The sequence below is a fragment of the Onychostoma macrolepis genome, chromosome 01 (genome assembly GCF_012432095.1).
Source record: "Onychostoma macrolepis isolate SWU-2019 chromosome 01, ASM1243209v1, whole genome shotgun sequence".
Taxonomy (NCBI): domain Eukaryota; kingdom Metazoa; phylum Chordata; class Actinopteri; order Cypriniformes; family Cyprinidae; genus Onychostoma; species Onychostoma macrolepis.
In genome coordinates, this window is record NC_081155.1 from 36,145,621 (window position 1) to 36,163,536 (window position 17,916).

At 35.2% G+C, this 17,916-nt stretch overlaps 2 protein-coding genes across 3 annotated transcripts; one reads left to right on the forward strand and one right to left on the reverse strand.

The window, feature by feature from the left end:
* Positions 1–5,367: 5,367 nt before the first annotated feature.
* LOC131545770 (OCIA domain-containing protein 1) lies at positions 5,368–9,494 on the forward strand. Of its 2 annotated transcripts, none has more exons than XM_058784905.1 (8): positions 5,368–5,540; positions 5,780–5,864; positions 5,958–6,011; positions 6,369–6,416; positions 6,501–6,630; positions 6,888–7,036; positions 8,168–8,317; positions 8,611–9,494. In XM_058784905.1, the coding sequence occupies exons 1-8, from the start codon at positions 5,490–5,492 to the stop codon at positions 8,646–8,648; spliced, it is 705 nt and encodes a 234-aa protein (XP_058640888.1). In that variant the 5' UTR covers positions 5,368–5,489; the 3' UTR covers positions 8,649–9,494. The 2 variants fall into 2 exon arrangements, with proteins under 2 accessions (XP_058640888.1, XP_058640876.1); XM_058784893.1 differs by having other exon boundaries at positions 5,369–5,540; positions 8,165–8,317.
* On the reverse strand, positions 9,342–14,111 carry chic2 (cysteine-rich hydrophobic domain 2). The gene is made up of 6 exons (XM_058784917.1): positions 13,798–14,111; positions 12,741–12,795; positions 12,236–12,391; positions 11,016–11,072; positions 10,880–10,939; positions 9,342–10,786 (listed from the first exon to the last, which is right to left on the reverse strand). Exons 1-6 carry the CDS (start codon positions 13,929–13,931, stop codon positions 10,736–10,738), a joined length of 513 nt encoding a protein of 170 aa, XP_058640900.1. The 5' UTR covers positions 13,932–14,111; the 3' UTR covers positions 9,342–10,735.
* Positions 14,112–17,916: the final 3,805 nt, after the last annotated feature.

Below are 17,916 nucleotides of genomic sequence, written 5' to 3' on the forward strand. Positions count from 1 at the left end.
GACTCATGCTGCTGTAAGCTTTTCTTTTTCATTTGTTTTCACTATTTGTATATTAACCTAACATACTAAAATAATTAGAAGTGATAAGTTGTCTTAACTTAAAAAAATTGAGGAATTAAAGTAAATAATAATTTAAAAAAAAAACTTAAGCAAACTTGACAATTCACTTAACTTATTTTTGTAATTATCACTTACTTCACTTAATTTTAAGGCAACGGGTTTCCTCAATTTTTTTAAGTTAATTCAACTTATCACTTTTTACAGTGAAGTAAAACTGAAATAGAATTATGAAAATTATAGATATTGATAAAAAGGTTACTTAAACTTTAAATAAAAGGAAACAAAAAATATAAAAGTAAAATCTAATTTAGTGCTGGGCAATGAAAATAAAAGTTTTTGTTTATAATGTATGTATGTGTACTGTGTTTATTATGTACATATAAAGACACACACAGACATTATATATTTTGAAAATATTTACATGTATATATTTACATGTCTTTCTTGTAAAAGTAATTTATTGTGCATAAATTAAATTAAATTAAATTAAATTAAATTAAATTAAATTAAATTAAATTAAATTAAATTAAATTAAATTAAATTAAATTAAATTAAGTGACTAAGAGATGTAATTCACCATATTTACAGTAAAATAATTCAATTCATTTTCCTCTACCATAAAAGGATCTAGGAGAGGCCATATCCCCAAAAACCAAAAAGCCCAAAATTCCCTCTTTAACCATTATTTAAAACTCTGGCATATTATTCAATAATTATAAAAGCACAATGTCCTCTGCAGAGGACAAAAATGAACTTCTGGTTCTCAGGAAAGTATGTGTGAGGACAAAACTATGTGTGTGTGTGTGTGTGTGTGTGTGTGTGTGTCTGTGTGAAACCTGAATCTAGGGCACTGATCAATACATGAGCATTCCTGTTGCCCTGCATCTGCACTGGATCACATGACAGTCAGTTTCTGAATGAATGAAATCATTATTATGACAGTAGGGGAAACATCTATCCATCAATTTTCCAAACTGCTTGTGGTTGTGAGGATGCTGGAGCCTATTCCAGCATCACTCTGAACGGATGGACAGTCCATCACAGGGAAATGGGGAAAACTATCTCCGCTAATATATTTATATATTAAATGTCATATTAGGAGATATAAGATAGAATATAATAAATAGTTGTTAATCGAACTTATATTGCAGATGTATTTCTCAGTTTTATCCCCACATCAAAAGGAAGTTGTGACCGCAGAGTGAAACAGTGCTCTCTGCTGGTGTAAAAGCACTAGTTAAGTAAGCGTCAACTTGTTTTGTCTTTTTTCTTTCTTTCTTTCTTTTATTTAAGCTATTAAACCATAACCAATAGTAAATAATTTGTGAGAGTTTTAAATTTGGTGTGTGAAAGTTCCATACAAATTTGTGTAATGGACTTTTGATTTAAAGCCCTTATTTAGTATGGTATATGAAAAATTCCTTGATGACAATTAGCTAATTATAAAGATAAAAGCTATAGATATTTTATATTATATATCAGATATTTTACATAATTTATTTATTTTATGTACCTATACTGTATCCACAGAAAACAGTGAATTAAAACAATTTTTATAAACAATTATACTTATAAGCATAATAATTATAAACCATTTAAATGAACACAAAGACAAAGACTTGAATAAATAAATATATATATATATATATATATATATATCATACAATATATTTACAAATATATTCTATTCAATTCAGTTCAATTCAATTCAATTCAATTCAATTCAATTCAATTCAATTCAATTCAATTTATTTATAAAGCACCACTAAACACAACTACCTTTGACCATATATATACAATATGTAAATGTCATAATGTTTAGTATATTTTTCTAATACTGTTTGTTATCCTGATAATGTAGTCAGCCTACATAATACAAAAAGTTGTGAATATAACAAAGATTATTGGATTTAAAAGATTAAAAGATTATTTTGGATTTTTATTTTACGTTTTAAAGGAAAACAGTAGTCTTTCTGTTCTTGAAAATGTCACATTGTTGCATTTGTTACTTGTCATTTCTTTGTAATTAATTGTGAAATGTACTAGCAGTTTCTGCACCAATTTTCCAGTCTACATACAGACAGACGGACCCTGTGACCTTAAAAGAGACAGAAGAGAAGCAATACAATTCTGATCGATCACTACACTGAATAACTGATTTGGCCAGTTTAGACTAATGGAGCCACCAACTGTTTTCAGTCCAGTTATCTTCACTTCTAAAACCACCAGTTTTAAAACCACTGATAATGAGACGGAATAGAGTACATAAACATTTCTAGCTTACTTGAAGTGACATATTTCGCCATAAGTAATCAGTTATCTAAGACTGAACTGTGTTAAAACAGCATTAAGTGCTTTTTAAGTGCACTTACATTAATCATTTTAAGTGCTTAACTTATACTCTAACTGTTATGGGCCCCATAACAACTTTTCTGTCAGGGTATATTTATGGTCTTAAGTTATTTTGGAGCTCAGCAGTCACAGTCACTTAAACCATATAATTTATCATCAGTGGTCTGATAATCTATAATCTCATATGCAAAATGAAGACTGTGGTGCCATTATTCAACACTGGAAAAACAATGCATAACACCTAAGAAGAAGAAGAAAAAGAAAAAAATGTTTTTGAGAAGCAAATCAGAATATTAGAATGATTTCTGAAGAATCATGCGACTGCACTCTTAAAAATAAAGGTGCTTCAAAAGGTTCTTCAAGCGATGCCATAGAAGAACCATTTTTGGTTCCACAAAGAACCATTCAGTAAAAGGTTCTTTAAAGAACCATCTCTTCCTTACCTTTTTATAGCCTAATCTGAAGAACCTTCTTTCACCACAAAGAACCTTTTGTGAAACAGAAAGGTTCTTCAGATGTTAAAGGTTCTTTACAGAACCATTTAGACAAAAAAAGGTTCTTCTATGGCATCGTGAAGCACCTTTATGTGGAGTAATGATGCTAAAAATTCAGCTTTGAAATCACAGGAATAAATTACATTTTAAAATAAATTCAAATAGAAAGCAGTTATTTTATATAGCAAAAAAATATATCAAAGGTTTACTGTTTTTGTTGTACTTTGGATCAAATAAATGCAGGCTTGGTGAGCAGAAGTGACTTCTTTAAAAACATTAAAATCTTACTGTTCAAAAACTTTTGAGTGGTAGAGTAAATGTGGTTTGATAAGACTGATATGTAGCCTATACTACATTCACCTAAAAAAAATATATGATTATGAATTTGTTAGTTTATATAACACCAGGTAAAGATATGATAAGTTACAAAATCTTAAAGAAACTACCAGCTAAAGCATTAGAAGCATTATTGGAATTGTATAATTATATGGAACGAGGGTATCCTTCCTAAGCAATGGAAGACTGCAATTGTGCTTCCTCTAGCTAAGCCTGGAAAGCCAGTAGTTATAGACCCATCGCTCTTACCTCTACGCCATGCAAGGTAATGGAAAAAATGATTGTGAGGCGACTGAATTACATTTTGGAGAAAAGGGAAATGTTATCAACTTTGCAAAGTGGATTTAGGAAAAGTATACAGTAGATACTTTGATACTATTTGAAAATGAAGTTTAAAAAGCCTATATAACGAAAGAATACATGTTTGCAGTCTTCTTTGACATAGAAAAGACGTATGACACTTTGTAGAGGGAAGGCTTGCTAATTAAATTGAATAAATTAGGTATAGGTGGAAAATTTTATAATTGGGTTTTAGACTTTCTATTTGAACGTACCTTTCAGGTTAAAATTGGAAAAGAAATATCAGATTCTTATAACATTCTAAACGGAACTCCACAGGGTAGTGCAGTTATCCCAATGTTGTTTAATTTAATGATTAATGATGTTTTTGATCAAATAAAAAGATGCCTCTTGAACTTAGAAGGATAAAATTGGCAATGACATATTGGGTGAAGCTTCAACAATCAGTAAGTACTCATCTCACTCATAAAGTACTGGAGGAGTGCTGGGAATATTTGTATGATGGAGGATGTAGTTTTGGATGGAAGAGTAGAATATGGGCCAAGGAGTATGGCATGGATAATACCACTCACTGATGCCCCACTATGGAGAGTCCCTGAACCGCTTGTAGATTTGAGTTAACTACAAGCCCAAAGATGAGCTTAATGCTATTCTAAATAATACATTTTATTCAACATTACAAATATTTACGGATGGATCTAAGGAACCTGTTAGTCAAAAGGTTGGAATAGGTGTATATATTCCAAAATTTAAAATACGAATTAGTCTGAAATTGCCTGATGATTTATCAGTATACACTGCAGAGTTAACAGCTATAATAATAGGACTACAATGGATTGAACAAGTCAGACCAAATAAAGTAGTAATATGTTCAGATTCTTCTTCAGCTTTAATTAGTATTGTGCATGCGAGGTCAGACAGAGAAGATTTATTAATGGAAATGTATCTATCTTTATACAGATTGAAAGAGGCTGGAATAATGGTGTATTTTTGTTGGGTGCCAGCACATGTTGGGGTATCTGGTAATGAAGTCGCTGATAAACTTGCAAAAAAAAAGCCCTAGGCAAGATGGAGGTGGATGTTAAAGTGCCTATGGACAAAAAGGAGGCAAAGTCAATTTTAAAGAAAAGGTTAGGCTAATGAATAAATGGCAAATTAGATGGGATAATAGTAGCACGGGGAGGTGGTGTTATAGTATTACGCAAACAGTATGATGAATTGTCAGGAAAGAAGAGATGTGGCTGTCTAGATTAAGACTGGGACATACAGGGTTGAAATCAACACTGGCACTTATGGGTTTACATGAAAATGGGTTATATGATGTATGTGGTGTATCTGAAAATGTATATCATGTGCTTTTTAGGTGTGGTAAATATATCATGATATATTTAGTCACTTTGGGGACGAAATAATTACACATGAAGATATTTTAGTAAAAGGTTTAATGGATAGACATGTATATAAGGCACTAATTAAATATATATGACTCAGGTTTAGGATCTAGATTATAATATGTGTGGATGGGAGGAGTACTTGTGGAATCTGGGGCATGAAGAGCTAATTGTGAGTGTTAGAGGAGCTGAACAGCATGTGATCTGAGTGCCCAATAGATTGGAGAGAGTATGAAACATCCACAATAATTTTTTATTTATTTATTTATTTAATTTTTTACCCCTTCTCATATTTCAGACTCATCGCCTATGTGTTTATTTGATATCCAGTACAGTAGGTGGCGATTATGCTCATAAAGAGTTAGTCGCCATTAAACAAGAAGAAGAAGAAGAAGAAGAATGTTGCTATTCAATGTCAAACCGCATGGTGGCACTGAAAGCTGGTTACCCATGAACTCCTGCAGCACAGTCGAGGAAGAAGGTAGGCTCCAGTGGATTTGACATTTGTGAGCGTGAGTCGCGAGACTGTACTGCAGCCAAAGACGTCGGATGCACAATGTCCCAGCAGTCTCCAGCCGACCCTGAACGGCCAGGAAATGCAGCCGTGGTGTGTTTGGTAACAAACATGACCTAGAAAGACAGAAAATGATAGAGTGATGTTGCCAGGTTATGCACTGTAATGTTGAATGCACCTGGTCTCTATAATCTAACATATACAGTAGACCCTATGCTTATGAATGCATTTTTTAATGTGTGTGTGTGTGTGTGTGTGTGTGTGTGTGTGTGTGTGTGTGTGTGTGTGTGTGTGTGTGTGTGTGTGTGTGTGTGTTTAAAATGATTGTGTAGGGTCCTGTAGGAATTGACTACATCCCCACAGAGGATGAGAGAAGAGTGTTCAGGGAGTGTAATCAGGAAAGCTTCTGGTACAGATGTGAGTGCATGTCCAGTGCTTATTTTCATTATTATGCTTGTGGTTTTATTGATATCATAAGTGAATTATGGTTCTTCCTTTACGTTCCTACAGCTCTCCCTTTATCTGCTATCAGCATGGCCTTCACTCAGTTCCTTATCTCTAGAGGTGGGTTTATACTTTATACATAGGATAACATATTTCAAATAAATACTGTTCTGAAAAAAATAAAAAATAAATAAATTATCAGTTTTCACAAAAATATTCAACAGCACAAATGTTAACACTGATAATAATAAGAAATATTTATTGAGCATTAAATCAGCATATAACAATGATTTCCGAAGGAGCATGTGACATTGAAGATGAGTAATGGAAATTAAAATACAAAACAGTTATTTTAAATTGTAGTAATATTTTTCACAATATTACTGTTTTAATGCATATTTAATCAAATAAATGTGGCCTTTAATTGACATAAACAAATCTTACAGTAGTGTAAAAGTTTTGATCTATATGTTTTAGGTGCTCTTACAGCCTCCGGTAGATTTGGATCTTTGCCCAAAGTTGCTTGTGAGTAAAATTTACTGTTACTGAGATGAATAATTGATAGACTGAATATTAATACTATGTATCCATGTGTTAAATATGTGTTAGTTGCTGGTATTTTTGGCTACCTGGGAGGGAAGATGTCATACATGAAGACATGCCAGGAGAAATTTAAGAGCTTGGAGAATTCGCCGTTGGGGGAGGCACTGAGACAGAGACAGCGCCACCAGCCACCAGTGTGAGCACAACATGAGCAAACGGGAACATGCAACATTTAAGTGTAGTGTGCAATTGCTGTGCTACTAGCTTTCCCAAATTCTCAAAGGATTATTTTATGTTCCACAGAAGATATTTTGAGAAATGTCTTTTTTTTTTCTTTCTTTTTCAAACAGTGGTCAGAATGGTTGTCAAAACTGTTTGGTTACTAAATTGCTTGTCTCTACCTGCAAAATGATTTTTCCCACATAGTTTATTTATTTTTTTAACATATTTCAGGTTTACCCAGATGCACCCGGAAATGAGTGATCCAAACAAAGCTGATTTTCAACTTGATGATCAGAGGAATCAGTCATTCTCCAATTCTAGTGATTTCACTTACAGTGACCCCGTGTCCTCAGCAGCTCAGTATGACACTCAAATTACAGGTAAGTTAACTCTCTTTTTAAAAAGGTTGCAAGCCACCGCTAGCATTTTTGATCACTTTCACTAAAACTTCATGACTCTCAGAATATACATATCAGAACATGCAATACATCAAAATAAAGAACAGAGCCTCTACTTAAAAAATACAAAAAAATCCTTTTTAGTCTGTCTTCAAGCATTATATTTCTATCAAAAAAAGCAACATTTTGAGCAAAAAGCTGAGAAAACTGCATTTTTTTTTTATCAAATACTACATCTGGATCATATGCAGTAAGTTGATCAAAGCAAAGATAATAATAAGACATTTCACTTTGTAACATTAGGCGGTTTAACACACTCTTTACATTATGAATTGGTAAAGCCTTGAGAAGCCTCTCTCAAAACCTGACAGTGAAATTTGTAATATGTGACCCTGGACCACAAAACCAGTCATAAATAGCACATGTATATTTGTAGCAATTGCCAACAATACATTTTATGGGTCAAAATTATAGATTTTTCTTTTATGCCAAAAATCATTAGGATATTAAGTAAAGATCATGTTCCATGAAGATATTTAGTAAATTTCCTGCCGTAAATATATCAAAACTTAATTTTTGATTAGTTATATGCATTGCTAAGAACTTCATTTGGACAACTTTATAGGCAATTTGTTCAGTATTTAGATTTTTTTTTGCACCCTCAGATTCCAGATTTTCAAATATTGTCCTATCCTAACAAACCATACATCAATTGAAAGCTTATTTATTCAGATTTCAGATGATGTATAAATCTTAATTTCAGACAATTGACCCTTATGGCTGATTTTGTGTTCCATGGTCACATTTAAATTCCAAATTATGACATTTTTTCCCATTACAACAACTAAAAGACTTGTATTGTAGCACACAGGGTTGCTTAAGTGGAATTATTCAACAACAATCATGAACAATAAGTTTGAGATATATGTTTTTATTAGTTTGTCACTGAGAAGGCAGCAAGTAGTGATGTCTTAAGGGACAAAGCCTGGCTCTATAGCTTTAATTGGAGCACAATTTTTTACTCATGATATTAAAAGAGTAGTTCACCCCGAAATTAAAATGTCATTTACATCATTTTAATTGGTATTTAAACACATCCCTCTAATCCAGCAGAACCAACTTACGCTGAGCAGGATGTACAGAAGAAACACATTCTGTACGAGGATCTACGGAGTAAGAACAGGGAAAACTATGAAGTTACAACGACTCAGAAACCAGAGACACTGTTGAAGCCTTCACCTGAGACCATCCCAGCCAAGAGAGGTGAGGTTACATTATTATCATCAGTGTTGAAAAAAGCTGTGCTGCTTAATATTTTTGAGGTACTTTTTTCAGGATTCTCTGATGAATAGAAAGTTCAAAAATTCATCTTTTTAATGTTTTTCCTGTCACTTGTGATAATTTTTTCATCAACTTTATAAAAAGAAACAATGCCAACTCTAAAGTTATTTTCTGCATGAAGTAAGAGTAGTATTTCATACATATAATAGTTTTAAGATGTTTTTTATATATATTTTAACATGTTATTCTTTATATATTTCTTTTTTGGTAAACAGGGAAGAAGAATATATATGGAGACACATGGGAGGAATGAGAGCTGCTTCAACACTGTTTCACTGTCTAGAACCGCTGTCTGTAACTGATGTCTTTTACAATACAGATGTCTAACTATGTCTGAGAAATGTCTGTTCTTCACTGTGTACCTATTTCATTTGGTTAAAGACTATTTTTATTTTTACAGTGTGTACAGCTTACAACCTTCAGTTGCTGGTACCCATTGACTTCCATAGAATGGGGGGAAAAAATCAATATGCAAGTCATTGGGGACCAACTAAAGAAGAACTACTATCCCTTTTATACATGATCTAATAATAGCAGCAAGATTTTTCTACATTCCTGGAAGACCACTTTATTGGTGCTTTCCCACTCACTGAACTGGTCCCACAGTTCCATTAGCACTAGCGTTTTTAGCACACCATGAAATTATAATTACTGTCTTCAAAACTGTATGACGTTTTTTTTAAATCATTATTACAATTGCAGGAATCATTTAGGTCAGCGGCACATTTGTTTCAAGAATGAGTTATATGTCATCTTTAATACCCAAGATTCATAACCCCCTAATTAGAAATATGAGCAATTATTAGCACATACAGTTTTGCTAAGACGGACTAATCCACAATAATTATGGTAAAATAATTTGACATTAAACCCTTTGAATTTAAACAGTCATCACAATACAGGCATACAACAATCAGAATTGAATGGAAAAAAAGAAACACGAAAATCAAGTTGGGCATATTTTATTTCTGTACACACATTGTACATAAATACACTGAAATTATTTTTTGAAAAATAAAAATGATGTCCCTGGGATTTGGGATGACATCAGACGAGAGATTTCAGTAATAATATCGGTAATCACACACACACACACACACTTCATAAATTTCAAGTTTTGAGATCTAATAGGATCAAATGTCTTAGAGTACTGGGATGTAACTGTTTTATTAACCTACAACTGGATACATTTACACAAATATAGTCCACTAAGGGAAAATGCCTGCATAGGACACCTGACCCAGGATTGAATCAATGACGAAAAAAACCAAAAAGAAATTAAGAATAATATTTCATAAATTCTTTCTTCCCCGGAGAAACTCCAATATTTGTGGGTTCAAATATATAAAAAACAAACAAACAAAAAAACAGAACTTTTTTTAATTTAGTTTGACCCTCAATAATTTGTTTTAACGAACTGTTTAACTTTAACCAAACAAACCTTTAAGTGTTGATTTGTTTCACTTGTGAACCAAATGACAACCAAAATATCTCAGGGACAGACAGAAATAAATCACCCACACACTCACAAATCAAGAAACAAACATTTGCTGCTCTTCTTTTTAAACTGAGCAAGTAAACAAGGATAAACAAAAACAGCAAAAATCTAATCTGTGCTGCATCACTACTCATAGGTGCACCTGGACCACATCGGGTCCGTGACTTAAACTAGACGCCAAAGTCCTGTCAGAGTCTAGATGGTGCATGGCACAGTCAGTGTTTGATTGTCTTTGTATACAGATGATCATTTGTGAGAAGGAGAGATGGGAACTATGTATTGTGCATTGACCGTGTCCATTTGGCTCTCAGCTAACTGAAAATCCGTATTAATCATTCCTAACATCCTTTTTTTTTTTAATTAATACAATAAAGACTTTAATTCTACAGCTGTCACTTCTTCAAGCCATTCTGCACTGATCCATTCCACAATGTGTCGGCAACAGGACGTCGCTTAGCTAGTGCACACTGCGCAGTCTGTGTGATCTGATTAAAGTATAGTAGACGTTCCAGTTTGGAGCTTCAGAGATTACTTCCCATGGCCTCCCCGCAGACTCCGTGTAGTCATGTGACAGTAAAGGTCTCTCTGTGTGTATTCATGCACTCTCCAAACCAGAACGGCACCGACGTGTGCCTCGGTCTGTGCGTATGTGTGTGTGTGTGTGGGTTGTAAACAGTGCTTTCTCGTGAGGAGTGCTGTGAGTGGCGCTCGGACGTGAGGTGAGTCTCTTGCTCAGAGTGTGGAGGGAAAAAGGACGAGGCCACATGATAAGACCATGACAGTACCGGAGAAAGGCACCTCAGGAAGACCACGCCGGAGGGATGAGCTCTGGCACGCCACTGCTAATCCGGCCTGAAGATGGGAATCTTGGGTAGAAACTCTATTAGGATGACCTAGAAATAGGACAGAGAGAAATGATGAATGTGAAGTTGAATGTGAAACAGTCACTGTGCAATTAGATTAGAGTGTGTTTATAGTTGGCTTACATATTCCATCATGTTGTTCGTTTCACACTTTCTTTTGCTGAGCCTCCAATGCAAACACAGCTAAATGAACAGAGGACGTGTAGTAAAATTAGCACCAGACAGGAAAATACAAACAGCAAACAAGCAAGCAACATACCTTGTGATACAATCTGCTGTTTTCCCACTCCAATAACTTCTCTATGGATCTGCGTGTCTATAGGTGAAAAAGACACATTATTCAGTATAAGTAAAATCACAAAAAAAAAAGCGTGTAATTTTTGTCTTGTAATGTACATTACTGTTCAAAAGTTTGGGGTCTGTACGATTTTATAGATCTCATATGATCATGAAAGCTGCATTTATTTGATCAAAAATACTGTAAAAACAGCAATATTGTGAAATATTATTAAATTAAAAACTTTCCTATATACATTTTTTAATAATTTATTCTTGTGATGGCAATGCTGAATTTGTAAATACAGATTTTGTGTTGCTTGATCCTTCAGAAATCATTCTAATTTGCTGATTTGGTGCATAAGGAACAGATTTATTATTAATATCAAAGTTGAAAACAACTGTTCTCTTTTGTTACAAAAGAACAGCAATTATTTGACATAGAAATGTTTTGTAACATTGTAATTAAATATAATCACTATCACGTTTGATAAATAATTTCTTTAAAAAAAGAAACAAAAAAAGAAACTAGTGCTATCAAACAATTAATCACAATTAATTGCATCCAAAATAAAAGTTTTGTTGGCATAGTATGTGTGTGTGTACTGTGTACATATATATATATATATATATACACATATACATACACCCATGCATGTATATATTTCAGAAAAATATGTTAAGTTTATATATTAAATATATTTATATAAAATATAAATATATGCATGTAAATATTTTCAATATATATACTGTGTGTGCGTGTATTTATATATACATAATAAATATAAACAGTACACACATATATCATGTAAATAAAAACGTTTATTTTGGATGCGATTAATCGCAATTAATTGTTTGAGAGCACTAAAAAAAGCCTGGCCAGGTCTACTGTTGTCAGTTATCCAAGACAATTTTGTCCCTCATTTTGTCAAAAATAATAAAAAGAAAGACATACTATGTGTTTAAATGTAAAGTCTGTATTTCTGTTAAAGCACTTATTAATTCTTTTGAATTAAAACAGTTATTTAAACTGCAAAACTGTCTGTATAAAAGTCAAAAATGACATCCCTATTCCCTAACCCACAGATTTCTGCAGTAGATGCATTTCTAAACACCCACTTATTTGCACAACATGCCACAAATGCTTTGGGTAAAGCTAAACTTCTATTTAACGAGGAACCTTCCTTGAAGTAACACACTCACCCTCTTGCTCAGACAGATGACCGGCCACAGACTAAAGCCCAGAGTACAGCAACAGCACAGGCAGCCACACAGCAGCCAGCGCACATTCACTGGGAGAGCTTTCCTCAGACAGCTGTTCACACGGTTTATGCTGGCTTTGAACTCCTCCGGTGCAACCTGCCAATGAACAAATGAAGCAGTATTCTAATAACCCATATCTGACCTCAAAATTACCCGTGGTACTCACCACATTGGGTAATACACACGTTTTGGAGCTTGACAACTAGTTGCCATGAAAAAGAGTAGTTTGATCATTCTGCTGAACATCTCATTTCGCTTTCCACAACAATTCGGGGTGAATAATTTCTTTACGCATTATATAACGTAACAGCATTAACAGAACTATTCTCTTTCGTTTCTGATTGCCAGTAACAACACTTTTCACTTCTTCTCATAGGGATTAGTGAATAATTATGCATTTAACAGTATTTTCTTGAGACGGAAAAGCCACTAAAATTACACTTACCTTCCCTGTAAGGGCTGAGGGAAATTCAGACTCAAATTTATTGCTCAGTCCAAACCTGCAAAGAAGAAAAAAATTTTTTTTTAAATGTTTTGATTTCAATTTCTCAAACTTAAATGTCCACAAGGCATAAGTAGATTTACTGTACATCTACTGCAATACTCTATATACTAAAATGTATTTGTTAATTGTATTATACAAGACCAGGGGCCGCAAGGGAGTTTACAGAAGTTTACAGAAAAACAGTGTAAAAAATATAAAAATAAATAATATTCGATTAAAATAAATAAATAGAAATTCATGAGTAAACAAATGAGTAAATAAATCTAACAGTGCAATACTGTATGTAATGTAATTATTTAGAAGGAAATATCTGGAACATATTTAGTTTCTGTTAAGCTACATTGCTTAACATTTTAGATTTATAATATTAATTTTTTTAAAGTATAGATTAAGTCTTTATACCAGAAACTATATAGACGCCTTTTAAATTTTAGTATCTCTTGCACAAATCATATTTAAGGATTTGCGGTATCTAAAAGTTAAAACCTCGCAGTACAAGACCTCAAAAATGAAAGTTTCAAAACTTACTTTCTTTTATAAAACACACACACACACGACAGCCTCAGTCACCATTTCCTTCATAGCATAGAGAAAAATGTAAACGATGACTGAGGCTGTCAAAAAAACAAAAAAAAAACAAGAAAAGCAGAAAGTCACACAGGTTTGGAACAACGAGAGGGTGAGAAACTGATCACGGGACTTTCATTTTAGGGTGAAATATCCCTTTAAACGTACAAAACCGAGTAAACTGCCTTTTTAGACAGCATTTAGGAGCATTGTATGCGGAACTGGTAAGATTTAAAATGCTTTCTAGATTGTTAAACTATGAGACGACTATGAGTCTAGGACACTACCACCACTATTTTCTTGGTTGTTGTAATGACACTTAGCGTGTCTCGTGCGTTTCTAAACGAGCGCTGTGCTGCTAACGGCTTTGGTTTGATCAAGTGGTTGATGATCGGTGTAACGAATAGCTCCAGAGCTGCCGGTGTCTTACACAGTGACGTGTCCGGATCCGCGCACTACCACCGGGTCCGGAGCGTATTTGAGCAGCTGCTCCTCCGCGGCCCTGTCCTCGTCCTCTTCTTCCTCTTCCTCCTCCTCGTAAATCTCATCAAAGTCCTCCATCATCGCCCTCCGCCTCGGCCTCTTTGCTTCCCGAAAGAAGCGCCGAGAAAGACCGTGTTTCGCTCACGTTAAGCAAATATTGGCATCAACGCAGATCGCACGGCCGAGATGAGAAACGACGGTCCAGAAATCCGGAGCAAAACATCAACATCCGCCGAAAATCTCGTGCGGGTTGATCCCGGGATACATCGCGAGAGTATGTAAATCACATTCTGCTTCTCCGTCTCAGAATTGATCGGGGTGCGTGCGACTGGTAAAATATTCCTGCCTCAGCACTTAAGAGATGATAAAGGTTAATTCAAAACATGTTTCCGTCTTGGTGCCCGCAAAATAACATAGGCTTTATAGACAATTGGAAGAATTTTTGGGGCAGACCTGACCTGTTGAAAAGAGATGGTGTTCATCCCTCTTGGGGTGGTGCCGCTCTTCTCTCTAGAAATATGGCACATAGTCTTAGAGTTTGTACTTGACTAACTGGAGCCCAGGTCAGGAAGCAGACAGACTGGCTAAACCGATCGTCTGCTAGCCGCCTCACGTCACCAAAGTCAGTTAACTCTCAGCACATAGAAACTTTTTCACCTAGATATCACACTATAGAGACTGTGTCTGTTCCCCGAACTAGAAAATACAGAAAACATCCAAACCAAAGTAATAGTAACAATTTAATTGATGTTCAACAAATAAAAACGATATAATACAGATAAACACATGATAAAGCTTGGCTTATTAAATATTAGATCCCTTTCTTCAAAAGCACTTTTGTAAATGATATGTTCACTGACCATAAACTAGATGTGCTTTGTCTGACAGAAACCTGGCTAAAACAAGATGATTACATTACTTTAAACGAGTCTACACCCCAAGATTACTGTTACAAACATGAACCGCGTCCAAAAGGTAAAGGGGGAGGTGTTGCTACAATTTATAGAAATATTTTCAGTATCTCTCAGAGGTTGGGTTTCAAGTATAATTCGTTCGAAGTAATGGTGCTTCATATAACGTTATCCAAAGAAACAAGTGTTAATGATAAATCCCCTGTGATGTTTGTACTGGCTACTGTATACAGGCCACCAGGGCACCATACAGACTTTATTAAAGAATTTTCTGATCTTCTATCAGAGTTAGTGCTGACTGCAGATAAAGTCCTAATCGTTGGTGATTTTAATATCCATGTTGATAATGAAAGAGATTCGTTGGGATCAGCATTTATAGACATTCTAAACTCAATTGGTGTTAAACAACACGTGTCAGGACCTACTCATTGTCGAAATCATACTCTAGATTTAATACTGTCACATGGAATTGATGTCAGTGGCGTTGAAATTTTGCAGCAGAGCGATGATATCTCAGATCATTATCTAGTCTCCTGTATATTCCATATAGCTAAAGCTGTAAAGCCAACTTCTTGTTACAAATATGGTAGAACCATTACCTCTACCACAAAAGACTGCTTTATAAATAATCTTCCTGACTTATCTCAGTTCCTCAGCATATCCAATAGCTCAGAACAACTTGATGATGTAACAGGAACTATGGACTCTCTCTTTTCTAGCACTTTAGATGCGGTTGCTCCTTTACGCTTAAGGAAGATTAAGGATAAGAGTCCAACACCGTGGTATAATGAGCACACTCGCCCTAAAGAGAGCAGCCCGGAAAATGGAGCGCAGCTGGAGGAAAACTAAATTAGAGGTATTTCGTTTAGCTTGGCGGAAAGTACCCTATCCTACAGAAAAGCATTAAAACTGCTAGATCTGATTACTTTTCGTCTCTTCTAGAAGAAAACAAACATAACCCCGATATTTATTCAATACAGTAACTAAATTAACGAAAAATCAAGCATCAACAGGTGTTGGCATTTCCCAAGAGCATAGCAGTAATGACTTTATGAACTACTTCACTTCCAAGATCGATACTATCAGAGATAAAATTGTATCCCTGCAGCCGTCAACTACAGTATCGCATCAGATAGCGCACAATAGACCCCTGAGGAACAATTCCACTCATTCTCTACTGTAGGAGAGGAAGAATTGTATAAACTTGTTAAATCATCTAAACCAACATCATGTATGTTAGACCCGATTCCATCTAAACTACTAAAAGAGCTGCTTCCAGAAGTCATAGATCCTCTTTTGGCTATTATTAATTCATCATTGTCATTAGGATATGTCCCCAAAACCTTCAAATTGGCTGTTATTAAGCCTCTCATTAAAAACCACAACTTGACCCCAAAGATCTAGTTAATTACAGACCGATCTCAAATCTCCTTTTCTGTCAAAGATACTAGAAAAGGTAGTATCCTCACAATTATATTCCTTCCTAGAGAAAAATGATATCTGTGAGGAATTCCAGTCAGGATTTAGATCGTATCATAGTACTGAGACTGCTCTCATTAGAGTTACAAATGACCTGCTTCTATCATCTGATTGTGGTTGTATCTCTTTATTAGTTCTACTGGATCTTAGCGCTGCGTTCGACACTATCGACCACGACATTCTTTTGAATAGACTACAAAACTTTGTTGGCATTAGTGGAAGTGCCTTAGCATGGTTCAAATCGTACTTATCTGACCGCCATCAGTTCGTAGCAGTGAATGAAGAGGTATCATATCGATCACAAGTGCAGTATGGAGTACCTCAAGGCTCAGTACTAGGGCCGTTACTTTTCACGCTCTATATGTTACCCTTGGGAGATATTATCAGGAGACATGGTGTTAGCTTTCACTGTTATGCTGATGATACTCAGCTCTATATTTCTTCGCGCCCGGTGAAACACACCAAATTGAGAAACTAACGGAATGCATAGTCGATATAAAAACTGGATGACGAGTAATTTTTACTGCTAAATTCTGAAAAACAGAGGTGTTAATTATCGGACCTAAAACCCCACATGTAACCTAGAACATTATCTAACACTTGACGGCTGCTCTGTCAATTCTTCTTCATCAGTCAGGAACCTAGGTGTGCTGTTCGATAGCAATCTGTCATTTGAAAGCCATGTTTCTAGCATCTGTAAAACTGCATTTTTCATCTCAAAAGCATATCTAAATTGCGACCAATGCTCTCAACGTCAAATGCAGAAATGTTAATTCATGCGTTTATGACCTCAAGGTTAGACTATTGTAATGCTTTATTGGGTGGTTGTTCTGCACGCTTGATCAACAAACTACAGTTGGTCCAAAATGCAGCAGCTAGAGTCCTTACTAGAACCAGGAAATATGACCATATTAGCCCGGTTCTGTCAACACTGCACTGGCTCCCTATCAAGCATCGGATAGATTTTAAAATCTTGTTAATTACTTATAAAGCCCTGAATGGTTTAGCTCCTCAGTACTTGAGCGAGCTCTTATCGCATTATAGTCCTCCACGTCCGCTGCGTTCTCAAAACTCTGGCCGTTTGATAATACCTAGAATATCAAAATCGACTGCGGGCGGCAGATCCTTTTCCTATTTAGCACCCAAACTCTGGAACAGTCTACCTAACACTGTTCGGGAGGCAGACACACTCTGTCAGTTTAAATCTAGATTAAAGACCCATCTCTTTAGCCTGGCTTACACATAACACATTAATACGCTTCTATTATTCAAATCCGTTAAAGGATTGTTAGGCTGCATTAATTAGATCAACCGAACCGGAACACTCCCCATAACACACGATGTACTCGTTACATCGTAAGTTGAATGGCATCTGCGCTAATGTTTGTCTGTTTCTTTCCTAGTCTGTTTCTTGGTCCGTGTCCGATCAGATGGTGGGTCGGCGCCGGAGGTGACGTCTGCGGCCCTGATCGTCGGCGGAGACCAGGACGCCCGGATGACCCCAGAGATATATCCCCAGATATATCAACCAAAATAACAAAATAACTAAAATATAATAAAATACCTAACTACATAATACTACTATTGTTAGAAATTGCAACAAAATTAAAATAGAAATAGAAACTTTTGAACTGCGGGTTTCGTCTGGTCAGAGGAGAACTGGCCCCGACTGAGCC

What these genes read in the sequence shown, in the direction of transcription:
- LOC131545770 (XM_058784893.1), top strand. Translation starts at nt 5,490, where the DNA reads ATGTCCCAGCAGTCTCCAGCCGACCCTGAACGGCCAGGAAATGCAGCC. An exon ending in GGCCAGGAAATGCAGCCGTG is followed by an intron (nt 5,541 to 5,779) that starts GTGTGTTTGGTA and finishes ATGATTGTGTAG; the next exon opens with GGTCCTGTAGGAATTGACTA. An exon ending in CAGCGCCACCAGCCACCAGT is followed by an intron (nt 6,631 to 6,887) that starts GTGAGCACAACA and finishes AACATATTTCAG; the next exon opens with GTTTACCCAGATGCACCCGG.
- chic2 (XM_058784917.1), bottom strand. Translation starts at nt 13,931, where the DNA reads ATGATGGAGGACTTTGATGAGATTTACGAGGAGGAGGAAGAGGAAGAA. An exon ending in GGATCCGGACACGTCACTGT is followed by an intron (nt 12,796 to 13,797) that starts GTAAGACACCGG and finishes TCTTCTTTGCAG; the next exon opens with GTTTGGACTGAGCAATAAAT. An exon ending in TCATCTGTCTGAGCAAGAGG is followed by an intron (nt 11,073 to 12,235) that starts GTGAGTGTGTTA and finishes TTTCACCTATAG; the next exon opens with ACACGCAGATCCATAGAGAA.